Genomic DNA, 12,749 nt, shown 5'->3' with positions numbered 1-12,749 from the left:
GCATTTGTAAACAGGAATCGCTTGACAAGTGGCCCCCTTCATCCCCCCCTTCCTCGTCCTGATATGGCTCTGCGTAGTCGGCTGGACGTTAAGCAACAAATAAACAAACAAACAAAAAAAAAGAGAGAGAGGGGGGGGGGGTCATCCCGGCTAAGATCTGTGATCGTGAATAAGGCCAAACAAAAATATATGTTGGTTTAGGGTAACCCGACCGACCCTATTTTTTTTCTGCCGACCCTGAAATCAATTCATTTCTAACCCCCCCCCCCCCCCCAAAAAAAAAAAAAAAAAAAAAAAAAACAAAAAAAAAACTCTGGCACATTTTGCGAACTATACCGAGACTTAGAATTTAAATTTTTTTTGTTTAAAAAGCCGACCTACCGACCCTATTTTTTGGGTCATCCCAAACCAACATATATTTTTGTTTGGCCTAATATATTCATACACGGCATGATACATAATGAAATTATTTGTGGGAAACATCACAAAGAAATGAGTGAATGAATGAATGACTTTCATAACAAGTACGGAGCACATCGCCGCGAAACGTTCAAGTATTTTTACGACTACAGGGAAGTTCAAAGGGAAGTTATACTTTAGGGCAAGGGTAGTCATTCAGTCAAGCGACGATCTTCACATGTGAATAATCTGTTCCCACGCTATTTGTTTCATCATAATATAGAATGAAAGGATAGTGTGTATGTGACAGTCTAATTAGGAAGTAGTGATTGATAACAACACTGGTTCATCGCGGTGAAGCTTTCAAGTGTGTCTTCGACAGTTGCAAAGTTAAAAAAAAAACTGTAATAGGGGAGTGTGTGTGGGGGGGGGGAGGAGGAGGGGGGGGGGGCGGCGATGTCTGTTAGCCAAGAAATATGACGATGTTTGCGTGCGTACACAGCTTTGCTCCTAACAAAGGTGGTGCTTAATGTCCTACAGGGATTACCTATTAAGGACTAGATGTGCGGTTTGTGCCCTACACTACATTTCTTAGATAGGACACTGTCACCCTTAATACTGGCCGTAACTGCCTCGGGGTCGGTCCTTTTGAAGAAATTCTGTTTTTTTTTCCCCTTGCCAAAGTTGATATAGGTTTTAGTGGTTGTTGCCTTCCTTGGCTTGACATACTGTTTGCGGGCAGAGGGGGGTTTAGAATGGTGTAGAGCAGCCCAGAAGAACGTAAGATAGCTTTATATAAAGAGAGTAAAAGCGCTGGTGACGAAAGACTCCATTGCATTGCAGTAATGCCAGCGGTCAAAATGTTCGTCAAATTTGATCGAACCCTTCCCTCTTTCCCTCACGCACGCACACACACACACATACACACACACACACACACACACACACACACACACCCCTCCACCTCAGTTACATCATACACTCCCCCCCCCCCCAACACATCCCCCTCCCCACCACACACTTCGAATAGAACCACACCCCTGTCGTTCACCTGTTACCTCCCCTCTCCAGTCCCTGAGTGACATGACAAAGACGTCAACATGGCTTGTCAGATTCCAGCAGATAACCGCGGCCCAGGAGAAGAAAAGCTGACCGTACCCTCTCACAAAGACTTGACACCCTTCCGATCCCTGCGTATGATGACCATCAAGTGACCGCCAGTGGTCCTACTGGAGTGGACACTTGTTTAAAGCTACCCCCCCCCTTCCTCGTCCTATAGACGGTCATGTAAACCACTTTACAGATGTGTCCTGGCATTTACGTGGAATAAGAGCAGCCGTCCAGTCTTACACACGCTTGAAAATCAATAGTCTGGTTGCTTCCTGAGCAGACTATGATTTTTTGCTTGAATTGATTTGGCAAACTGACGCAGGTGTCAAAGTTACGTAACGAATTCAGCGCGCCCCCACACGCACGCACACGCACACACACACACACACACACACACACACACACACACACACACACACACACACACACACACACACACACACACACACATACAAACACACACAAACCCCACTGATTCTGCGCAGGATGCTATATATACTAGGTATAGCATGTTCAGATCTATGGTTATTTTCAAGATAGCCTACATGGCAAAGGAAGGTATCTTTTAAACCATAAGCATGCGTCAACAAAGCGATTCAGTGGTTCCGTGTTTAGCCTACCTTGAGCAGTGTTGACCATGTCAAGCGCCTGGTTGTCACCTCCTTTTCTTGTGTGTGTAGCAGTCTTTTATGTGAAGCTCGTTATACTTACCCTGATAAAGCCACACAATGAGGGGGATACATTAGTGTTGGAGAGTAGGAGATGGTTGTGGCAGGGGAGGGGGTGAGGTCGAGGAGGGAGTCAGTGGGCGGGGTGAAGAGAGAGAGGTTCAATTATCATTTCTGGCCAGAGAAATCAAACTGCCCATATGTACACGCATTCTAACCTCCTTTTCTTGCGTGTGTAGCAGTCTTTTATGTGTGGTAGGCTATAGCTCGTTATGCTTACCCTGATCAAGCCACACAGAGAGAGGGATACATTAGTGTTGGAGAGTAGGTGATGGTTGTGACAGGGGAGGGGGTGGGGTCAAGGAGGGAGTGGGGTGGGCGGGGCAAAGAGAGAGAGCTTCTTAAGAATAATGGATGATATGTCCCTCTGGTCTGTATTACAGTTAAGTCAGGCTAACCTACTGCTTTGAGCAGGTGAAGTGCTCTATCAAGCTTTCTTTCAATCTCATATGACAGCTTTTATGGCGCTCATACAGAGTCTACATACCCTGATAACACTACACAATGCTGGGCGGGGTGGGTGGGGGGGGGGGGGGGGGGATACGTGATTGTATCAAGGGAAATGGGACAGGGCTTGAGACCGAGACAGAGAGATAGAGATATAAAAAAAAATATATCAGGTTGAATTGACCGCACAGGTGGTCATGATCAGGGAAGGTGGGGTTGCCGGGGTTTGACAGGTAAATGAGATATGGGTGGGGGTCAGATACTGTCTAGAGGCATACAAATCATGCTCTGTGCCCATTATCTGAAGAGGGTGCACAGTCTAGGGTGTGGTTGACCCTGCGTGAAACAGTATACTGGAGAATGCTATCGCTATGCTATCACACTTTGCTTGAAGGATTAACTTGCCATCCGTGTTTTGCCCCCTGACCCCTTCTCACAAACATGATGCACACTGAGAGAGGGGGGGTACCCCCTTCCCCAGGCATCCCCAGTATTATTATTTTTTCGGGGGTGGTGTGAGTGGGGGGAGAGCGTGGTGGGGAGTAGGGGGCGTGTAGGTTGATGCAATGTAATATGTCATGAATGACTGTATTCAGTCTGTGAGGATTTTAATGGATGGAAGAAGAGAAATGTCTAGACAAGAGGATTTGGTAGACCCCCCCCCTGACTCTCACCCCCCCTCCCCCCTGACTCTCACCCCCCCTCCCCCCTGACGATCACCCCCCCTGACGATCACCCCCCCTGACGATCACCCCCCCTGACGATGACCCCCCCTGACGATGACCCCCCCTGACGATGACCCCCCCTGACGATCACCCCCCCTGACGATCACCCCCCTGACGATGACCCCCCCTGACGATGACCCCCCTGATGATGACCCCCCCTGACGATGACCCCAAGGGATGTTGTTTTTCATGCTTCATACTTGTTTACCTTTTCATGCTTTGTTCTCTTTTTCTATAAACCTCCAAACTCTAACATGCACACTTGGTCTTATGCTTGCGTGTAAACACAAAGGGGAATAAGGCACTAAAAGGTCTGCACAATACGTTGACCCGGCTGGGAGATTGAAAAAAATCTCCACCCTTAACCCACCAGGCACGCCGAGATTCCAACCCACGACCTTCCGCATGGGAGGCTGGCTGATTCTCCACTGGGCCACAAACAAAACATGCTCTAAACCAAGACTTTCCTCTCCTGCGCAGATCGTGGGGATGATCAAGGACATGGAGAAGATGCACTCCGTTAGCACTGTACTTCCCCACAAGCAAAACATGATGAAAACAAAGACTTTTCTTTCCTGTGCAGATCGTGGGGATGATCAAGGACATAGAGAAAATGCAGGTTGACTTACTGTTTCTTGTTGTGTGCAGATCGTGGCGATGATCAAGGACATAGAGAAGATGCAGGACGACTACGAGGGCCTGACGACGGCCCTGCTGGAGTGGATCAACAGGAAGATCTCCACGCTCAACGACCGCGAGTTCCCCAACTCGCTGGAGGGCATCCAGAAAGAACTGCTCCACTTCAAAGAGTACATGACTGTGGAGAAACCACCAAAGTGAGTGCTGGTTCTTTGACTGAGAGAGAGAGAGGGGGAGGGGAGGGGAGGGAAGGGGAGAGCGAGTGTGTGTGAGTGAGTGAGTGAGTGACAGAGAGATATTGATGGGGGGGGGGGGGGGGGGGGGCAGGAGGGTGTGGTGTGATGTAGTGAGAAAAGAAAGAGGTTATGTTTGTTTGTTTCTCAGGCTGCTAATTTTATGTGATACTTATAACCACCAGTTCACATCCCAACACTGAATTTGAATTTAAGTAAATTGCAAGATTTTTTAAGCCAGGAGTAAAATCATTTGCTATATTAAATGTCTTTCATGAAATTCAGAGTGTTTTATTTGTTTTCCCAACAACACATACTGTACTTGACACATTGCGCACAAAGGTTACAACAGGATGATGCAAGGGAGGCAACTCAGTAAATTGCAGCCTCCCCTTCACAGAGCATCAAAAAGCATGTTCATGGGCAAAGCTCATGTGTTTTTCAGTATGTTATAAAATAGTCCAACACCTTCTTAGTACATTTTGCCATTTCATATGTGCGTGTCACTTCATCATGTAAATACTCTTGTACTTATACATCGATAAAGACCTCTAAAAGTCTGAGAAAATCACGTCTTAAAAAAGGAGTCTTAAAAGGGAGGTACATCTACACAGGTCATCAACAGACAATCTGAACAAGCAAGGTCTTAAAAGGGAGGAAGTCTTCTATCAGGGGGGGGTCTCAAAAGGGGGGTTCCCACTGTATCTCATTATTTGGTCGAAGCTAAAAGGTACGCGTGTTGATGTTCAAAGCTGACACGTTCATCTTTTGTGTGTTTGCAGGTATCGTGAGCGTGGCAACATAGAGGCTCAGTACTTCAACATCCAGGCGCGACTGAAGGCCAACGGGCAGAAGATGTACACGCCTCCTGAGGGCAAGCTGATCCATGACATCGAGACCGCCTGGCTCAACCTGGAGAAGTCTGAACACGGCAGAGAGGTCGCACTGAAAGATGAGCTCATCAGGTACGTCAGAAATTAGTGGCTTTGTCTTTTTCTACGTTGATTGCCAGATTGTCACTTCAGCAAGTTTTGACCTGACATGTATATGTTGTAGAAAAAACAACAACTGGTGGTAAGTTTCTTTTTGTTGAATATGTACACCCTGTGTATGTTCCTGGCGAGTTTCATCAACAATTTTGAGATAAGTTCATGATCTATATCTAAAGTGTTTGTCTGTCTGTATACCACTGGGTCGAACTGTAAATGTAACATTTTGATTTGTCAATAATTATGCGTTACATTATAACCCACCATTCTGGGTTTTTGATTATGGACACAGAGTGTATGCTATTTACTGGCCCTTTTTCTGCTGAATGGGTGTTCTTTGGCATGGTAAGCAGTCCTTGTGAGTGGACTAAAGTACCAAGAAGATTTTTGAATTTTGCAGGATTAGCTTTATGTGGATTGTCTGTCCATATTACCCTTTACCACAATCAGGCAATGTAAGGGGGAAATGAAAATAATGCCATGTTGTATTTGTGGATGACATTTTCCTGATTTATTTTGTTTCCAGGCAAGAGAGGCTTGAACAGTTAGCAAGAAGATTTGCAAGAAAGGTAAGACACACACAAGATACTTTCTCGTTGAAGCAGATTAAAACCTTTTTTTTTTATTTTTTATTTTTTTTTATAGTAGTAGCTCAAAATATGAAATCTCTCTACAGCTCAGATTTCCTTTGTTGAAATGATTACGCATATTGAAAGAAATAAAGCTGCTAGTCACTTGAGATGAGAGCTGTTTTTCGTTTGTTTGGTTATTTGAGTATGAGGCTTTGTTCAATGCGGGATAACCATTGAGAGAGAGGAGGATAAGGTAGGATAACATAGTAACTGAATAATAATTGCTAGTTATTAATACAGCTGAGCTAAAATTACATTCTGCATGAAATTAGGGTGGTCTCATGTTATCGTAGTTGCATAGCATAGTTTGTGTAATTCCTATTGTTTCATCTTTATTAGCAGTGGTGTTCCACTGTAGTAATTGGGAGTGTCTGACACTTGACAATACTACATGTATCTACTTATTTTCTGCACATTCTAGGCTGCAATCCGTGAGTCCTGGCTGAACGACATGGAGCAGATTCTGGACGAAAAGATCGTGTGCGACAATGCGGCACAGACCGAGGCTGCCGTCAAGAAACACGAAGCCATCAGCGCTGAGATTCTGGCCAGAGTAAGTTTTCTGTCCCTCCGCCCTTCCTTCTGTGTGTGTGTGTGTGTGTGTGTGTGTGTGTGTGTGTGTGTGTGTGTGTGTGTGTCTGTGTTTCTGTGTGTCTTGTGTGTCTGTGTGTCTGTGAGTGTGGGGAGGGGGAGTGTGTGTTTGTGTGTGAGTGAGTGTGTGTGTGTCTGTCTGTCTATCTGTCTGTGTGTGTGGGGGGTGTGTGAGTGGGTGGGTAGGTAGGCGTGAGTGTGTTTGTGTGTGTTTATCTGTCTGTCTTTCTGTCTGTCTGTCTTTCTGTCTGTCTGTCTGTCTGTCTGTCGGTCTTTCTGTCTGTCTGTCTGTCTGTCTGTCGGTCTTTCTGTCTGTCTGTCTGTCTGTCTGTCTTTCTGTCTGTCTGTCTTTCTGTCTTTCTGTCTGTCTGTCTGTCTGTCGGTCTTTCTGTCTTTCTGTCTGTCTGTCTGTCTGTCTGTCTGTCTGTCTGTCTGTCGGTCTTTCTGTCTGTCTGTCTGTCTGTCGGTCTTTCTGTCTTTCTGTCTGTCTGTCTGTCTGTCTACCTGTGCACATGCACCTTTCCCATGGAGAGCAGTGTGCAGGCTTATGATAACTTGAAGGGTGGACTGTGCATAGATGTAGGTCTGACCTTTTGAATTTACATATCTCTGTGTGTTGTGTTTATGTCCATGCCAGTTTCTGAATGGGAATGAAATCATCTAGTTAACTCATCTGCAATTTCATCCATGCTTTTGCTTATCTGTTACAGAAAGACAGATTCCGAGCCCTGAACCAGCTGGCCAAAGAGCTTGTGCAGGGGAACTACCGTGCCAAGGAGAAAGTCAAACAAAAGTAAGATTTTTTCTCTCTACTGTAAACATAAAGCATTACATTAATTGGACAAAAGTCGACTTCATGAAGCTGGCTGCACGAAGCTTTGGCACTGAATTTTCGGTAAAAAGATTTCAGGAATTCTTTGCCAAGTTGACTTCGAGCTCAATTAAAGGACAGTCTTAACTCATTGTCTCCCAGGTACGGATATATCCGTACCCACTCATATGGCTCTATCTGACCATCCTGAACTCAGGTCAAAATGAGTTCGGCTCATTCTCTCCCTGACCGGACGCGACAGTCCCACGCGAATCTATCAAAACTAGGAATACAGAGTTATCTCCCATAATGTTTTTCGCGAGCACTGATCTAAATTTGAGATCAATGTTTGCGAGACAAAAATGATTGCAGATTGGCCGACTTCGACAGTGATCTCCGTTCTCTTCTTCACAGTTAGGATAAAGACATCGTTCTAAGGTCAAAACAAGTCAAAATTTTGGGACTGCTGCCGGAAGGAGACCGTAATATATGGTTGCATCACTACAGAAAAAATCGTCTGCTTCAGCGAACGCCGAAACCAAACCGTTGATTATCACGTGACACTTTTGCCATATTTAGAGTTGTTTGTACAGTAAATACAGCCGCGAAAAAATAGCTCCCTTGAAACTGTCTTACAAATCAATTCCTTTGTAATTTATAAATTACACAACACCATGAAAAATCATTATCGACGATCGCGAATCTGCTTATACCCATAATACATTACAAAAAGCTCTAAATATGTAAAAAAAAAAAAAAAAGGTTTCCTTGCCTGACAAGGAAACTCAAGGCATCCTGTCAGGGAGAGAATGAGCCGAACTCATTTTGACCTGAGTTCAGGATGCTATCTGACCAGGTACGGATATATCCGTACCCACTCATATGGCTCTATCTGACCAGACTGTTAGCTTCAGTCGCTTACTGTAACGTCGATCTAACGCCTGCATTCCAGCGTGTTGATACACAGTTTCTACACAGTTACTACAATTCTGAGTGACCTGCTGCAGCACAGCTGGTCTCGGCTAAAAAAACACTTGGTCAACATAGCCGGGGTACAAAGTGTTAAGAGGTGTATAATTTTACTTTCTCTTTTCTTCTCGTGATAAAAATATATGCTACATATGTACACTTTGAGAAAGAGAATCTCTTTAATGTTTTTTATACTTAGATGTGAATGTTAAAAATGGATTGGGAGATGCCCTGCACTTGTCATTTCTTGCTGAAGAATCCTGGGTCCTGTAAAGGAATTTTGCTAAAAAGAAATCCAGCATATTGTTTCCATTCGTATGAAGTAATGTTACCATGCATATCTCATGAAATCGTATTATCTTTGCTGTCTTTATGTGATCTCCAACTTCACCCAAAGAATCTGAAAACTCAATTTGTTTTGGTATTTGGTATATCTTATTGTCCCTGAGGAATTACTTCAAGGAAATAGGGGATGCTATTCTTGGGGATAGCGTGCGCGTGCAGCAACAGAATCGTGCAACCCAATTGAAAAAGAAGAAAAATGGTTTTGTTTACAACTAGCAGTCAGGAACCGGCTTTGCCCAGGTGTTTCTGATCTCCCCTCTCTCAGAAACTTCTAGAATCGTATTCCAATAAGGATAGGAATAGATGAAAGTGTGTGCTCATACATTTGGATTAAAAGGCTGGGAGACAATGTAAAAGTATTACCATCAAAACACTTTTTTTCTTCTGAAAAATAATTTTGACATGAGTTATCTCCTTTCCTTTGGAACATTCTTGAAAAACAAAAAATCCATTTTTTGTGTACAATTGTGAATGACTGTGTTTTAGGGACCAGGACATAATGAAGCGATGGAAGGAGCTGCTGGACAAGCTGGAGGGGCGCAAGGCCACGCTGTCCGGCTTCAACAGTCAGATGGCCATGTTCCGCGAGATCGAGTCAATCCAGGAGGAACTCAAGGAAGTTCAGGTAAGGTTGCGCTGATGTTAGTCATTGCCGTTGTCGCGGATCTTGTTGATCAAACTCGTTCACTCTTATTACTGATCAGTCCGCCTCATTAGTTCTTCTTTAAAGGAATCTAGACATTCGCGACACACATCCTGACCGTTACGGTCACTGTCCTTCATTCATCTCAAATCCGCTGTCATCTACAGTAACCAAATGTATTGTCCTACAACGACAACAGGAAGTTTATCTCCAATCCTAGCTTAACGTTCGCCGTGACACGCACAGCCTAACGTTCATTGCATTCCTGGTTGTTCACCAAACGTTGTCTTCACAACCACGATCTGCTCACTCTTCGCAGAGTCTCCATACCGAATCCTTTCTCCTCTCTCCACCACTCACGTCACTCCTTTACGTCATATATACTTCATTACGCTTCACCAGAAACAGCGTCATTGCCCACGCAATAGAACACAAAACCACATGGAGAGACTATTTAGAAGCCTGTATGCGACATCCGTCTCAAATGATTTAAGATTATGTATGTATTTTACAACATGTGTTAGCACAAATCACCGAAAGTTTGAAGGGAATATGTCAAGGAGTTACCGAAATGTACCGCTTTTTGTCTCATTACCCACTAAAGTAACACTGTATTGACATGACATATCTGTTTGTGAAGAGAAAAGTTGTTGTGGAAGACTGCAGCAAACACCTCCTAGCCTTCATTACTTGAAGTAACACTGCATTGACTTGACATATCTGTGTATGTGCAGAGCAAGGTTGTAGGAGAAGACTACGGCAAGCACCTGCAGGCTACACAAGACATGTTGGAGCAGCACAGCCTACAGGAGGCCCAGCTCCAGGCCCTCACGCGACGTGTGCGCAAACTCAACAGAAAGTCCCAGAGTCCTGAACAGAGCCTCCCTCACGGCAACGCCTCACTGGACAAACGCCTCGAGGCTTTGAATGATGAGCTCAATAAGTGAGTAGAAGAAAATTAGGCCATTATGATTGCTTGGTATGGCTTAATGGTGAGTAGTAATTATTGCAATGAGAAGAGTGGGAGGTTTATGGCTCATTTAAGAGAGGCTGTGTACATGCTTTTCGTGATAGTGTACATCAACATTCTGCATTTCTTGTGTCTTTTCTTTGATCAATGTTGATGCTTTTTTCAGAGTGCAAACTGAAATGACAAGAGCTAACAGGGTCTGTAGACAATAAGAGCCATTTTTCATTTTGGTTCATTTATAATGTTAATGATTTTTCAGAGTACAATCTAAGAGCCACTTTTGATGACAGTTCATTATTGCTGGTAATGTATTTTTCAGGGTGCAAGCTCAGAGCGACAAGCGGAAGCAGGGTCTGCAGACGGCAGAGCAGTACTACCAGTTCCTGCAGGACACGGAGGAGGAGGACCGCTGGGTCGCCGAGAGGATCGAGGCCGTGCGCTCACCAAACCTTGGCAAGGACCTCAATGCTGCTCAAGTTCTGCTCAAGAAGCATGAGGTGAGTTGTCTCTCTTGGACTGTGGTGTTATTTTTTGTTAGCTGAGACTTGAATTGAGTTGTCTCTTGAAATAATGTATGATGTTCATCAGGTTTGATGGTAGCTATGGTTGGTTAATTTTTCTAAGAAATAAGCAGCAATTATTCTGTATTCTCCGGAAAGGGACAATGCAGATGCTACGGTGGTGTATTCTTCAATTAAAGAACCAAAAGACTAGCCTGATTCTTGAGTCCTCTACTTGCGATGGGGATCTACTGAAACAGGGATAGATCTGTCAAAGTGATCTTCCAGGTTACCAATGTTATTTGTGCGCATTAAAAATATACTTCCATTCTAGTCATATCCATACCAAGTCTTTTTGTAAGCCTTCAAAAGCTCTTCAACCTGCAAACACAGGGGCAGAAATGAAATCCTCTGTGAATTTGTGTTGCTAGCCAGTATTTGATTCCTTTTCATTTCATCATTGTTGCAGGCTCTGGAAGCAGAGATGCAGGGTCGGTGGCCGCGCTGTGAGGGGATATGCGGCAAAGGTCAGGACTTGGTGAACAGGGGTCACGAGGCGCGCTCGGAGATCGGGTCGCGCATCAAGAACCTGATGGACAAGTGGAAGCAGCTGCAGGACGGCGCCGTCGTCAGACGAACAAAGCTGGAAGACTCCATTGAAGCTCAACAGGTTTGTCTACGCGCTGGGTTGAACGTTAATTAGAGGGGTTTTGATTTTTTTTCATCGAGAATTGAAGCCAGATAAATTAATTTATGGTTTGATTTGTAACTGACAGACGTTGTTCTAATTTAGATTAAAACTGATGCATCTAAAACAAACGTTTTAACTATTGACAAAAACAAAACATTTACTAGAACATCACTATTTGAAGAAGGCGAGCAAAATGCAGAACAGACAATTGATAGCCATAAAAAGATGAACCTTTTACTTTGGTTGTTGAAGCTAAATGTTTTGAAATGTCTGTTCGAAATCAACGCTTGTTTGAAGCAGTGAAACACATGCCAAAAGGGTGTAACAGTGAAACACATGCCAAAAGGGTGTAACAGTGTATGCATGCCAAAAGGGTGTAACAGTGAAACACATGCCAAAAGGGTGTAACAGTGTATGCATGCCAAAAGGCTGTAACAGTGTATGCATGCCAAAAGGCTGTAACAGTGTATGCATGCCTTTGTGCATGAGCAGAAGCTACGCCTAAAAGGACAGATAATGTAGAATTTGACATTGATGATATTTACTCCTTAAAGTATTTTTCATCTTGTTTTAACTTTTTTTCCCTTTGTGTTTATGTTTGCCTGTTTTACAAATGAATACAATCATGCAGGAAAAAGTGAAAAAATAATGAGCACCGTATACTGTATGGCAGCTGGCTTTCCACAGGGAGAAAGCAGCCTGAATTTCCATGAGGGTAACCTCACAGGACTATATGAAATCTTACCTTACCTTCAGTTGAGTAATATTATCCTATTGTGGTTTTTTTTTTACAGTACTACGCAGACGCTAACGAAGCAGAGTCATGGATGAAGGAGAAGATGCCGCTGGTGTGCAGTGACGATTACGGAAAGGACGAGGCCGGAGCTCAGGTTGGTAGACAGTTTGCAGTCATTCTGTTTCCCCCAGTTGATTCCTTTCTTGGTTGACCATGTGCCGATATCAATCAGGGGAAGTTGTGGTGAACTTTCAGGGTACAGTGGAACCCCCTTTAACACTATTGTGACTAGCATTGCCACGGCGTTAACGTCCTGCCTGCCCAAGCTTGCCACCAAGAAACTTCCCAAAAAACAGTAACTGTAAAGAAATCTGTCTAGCAAGCTTGAATTAAGTCCAATCACCACCACATTTTGTGTACTAATTAAAAAATGGATGCCCAGTTCAGTCGTGCTATTTATAAGTTTGTCACGCAATTTGTTTTAGGGGGATAATTTGTGTTTTTTTACGTTTTTGTGTGTGTGTGTTTTCTTTTCCACTGCTTTTTTAAAAGTTATTTTTTAACAGAAAGTATTATAAATAATGTTATAAC

At 43.9% G+C, this 12,749-nt stretch overlaps 1 protein-coding gene across 4 annotated transcripts in view; it reads left to right on the top strand.

The window, feature by feature from the left end:
- LOC138952350 (spectrin beta chain, non-erythrocytic 5-like) overlaps positions 1-12,749 on the top strand; it is a 281,446-nt gene that overhangs the window by 118,463 nt on the left and 150,234 nt on the right. For all 4 annotated transcript variants that reach the window (XM_070324002.1, XM_070324003.1, XM_070324001.1 and 1 more), the window contains exons 9-18: positions 4,058-4,245; positions 5,064-5,246; positions 5,797-5,839; positions 6,324-6,455; positions 7,204-7,286; positions 9,105-9,243; positions 9,996-10,204; positions 10,551-10,728; positions 11,201-11,401; positions 12,217-12,312. In XM_070324002.1, the coding sequence (XP_070180103.1) occupies positions 4,058-4,245; positions 5,064-5,246; positions 5,797-5,839; positions 6,324-6,455; positions 7,204-7,286; positions 9,105-9,243; positions 9,996-10,204; positions 10,551-10,728; positions 11,201-11,401; positions 12,217-12,312 (1,452 nt within the window). The remainder of the gene's footprint in view (positions 1-4,057; positions 4,246-5,063; positions 5,247-5,796; positions 5,840-6,323; positions 6,456-7,203; positions 7,287-9,104; positions 9,244-9,995; positions 10,205-10,550; positions 10,729-11,200; positions 11,402-12,216; positions 12,313-12,749) is intronic.

This window comes from Littorina saxatilis, linkage group LG17 (genome assembly GCF_037325665.1).
Source record: "Littorina saxatilis isolate snail1 linkage group LG17, US_GU_Lsax_2.0, whole genome shotgun sequence".
Lineage (NCBI taxonomy): Eukaryota > Metazoa > Mollusca > Gastropoda > Littorinimorpha > Littorinidae > Littorina > Littorina saxatilis.
This window is presented reverse-complemented; position numbering and strand designations above follow the sequence as displayed.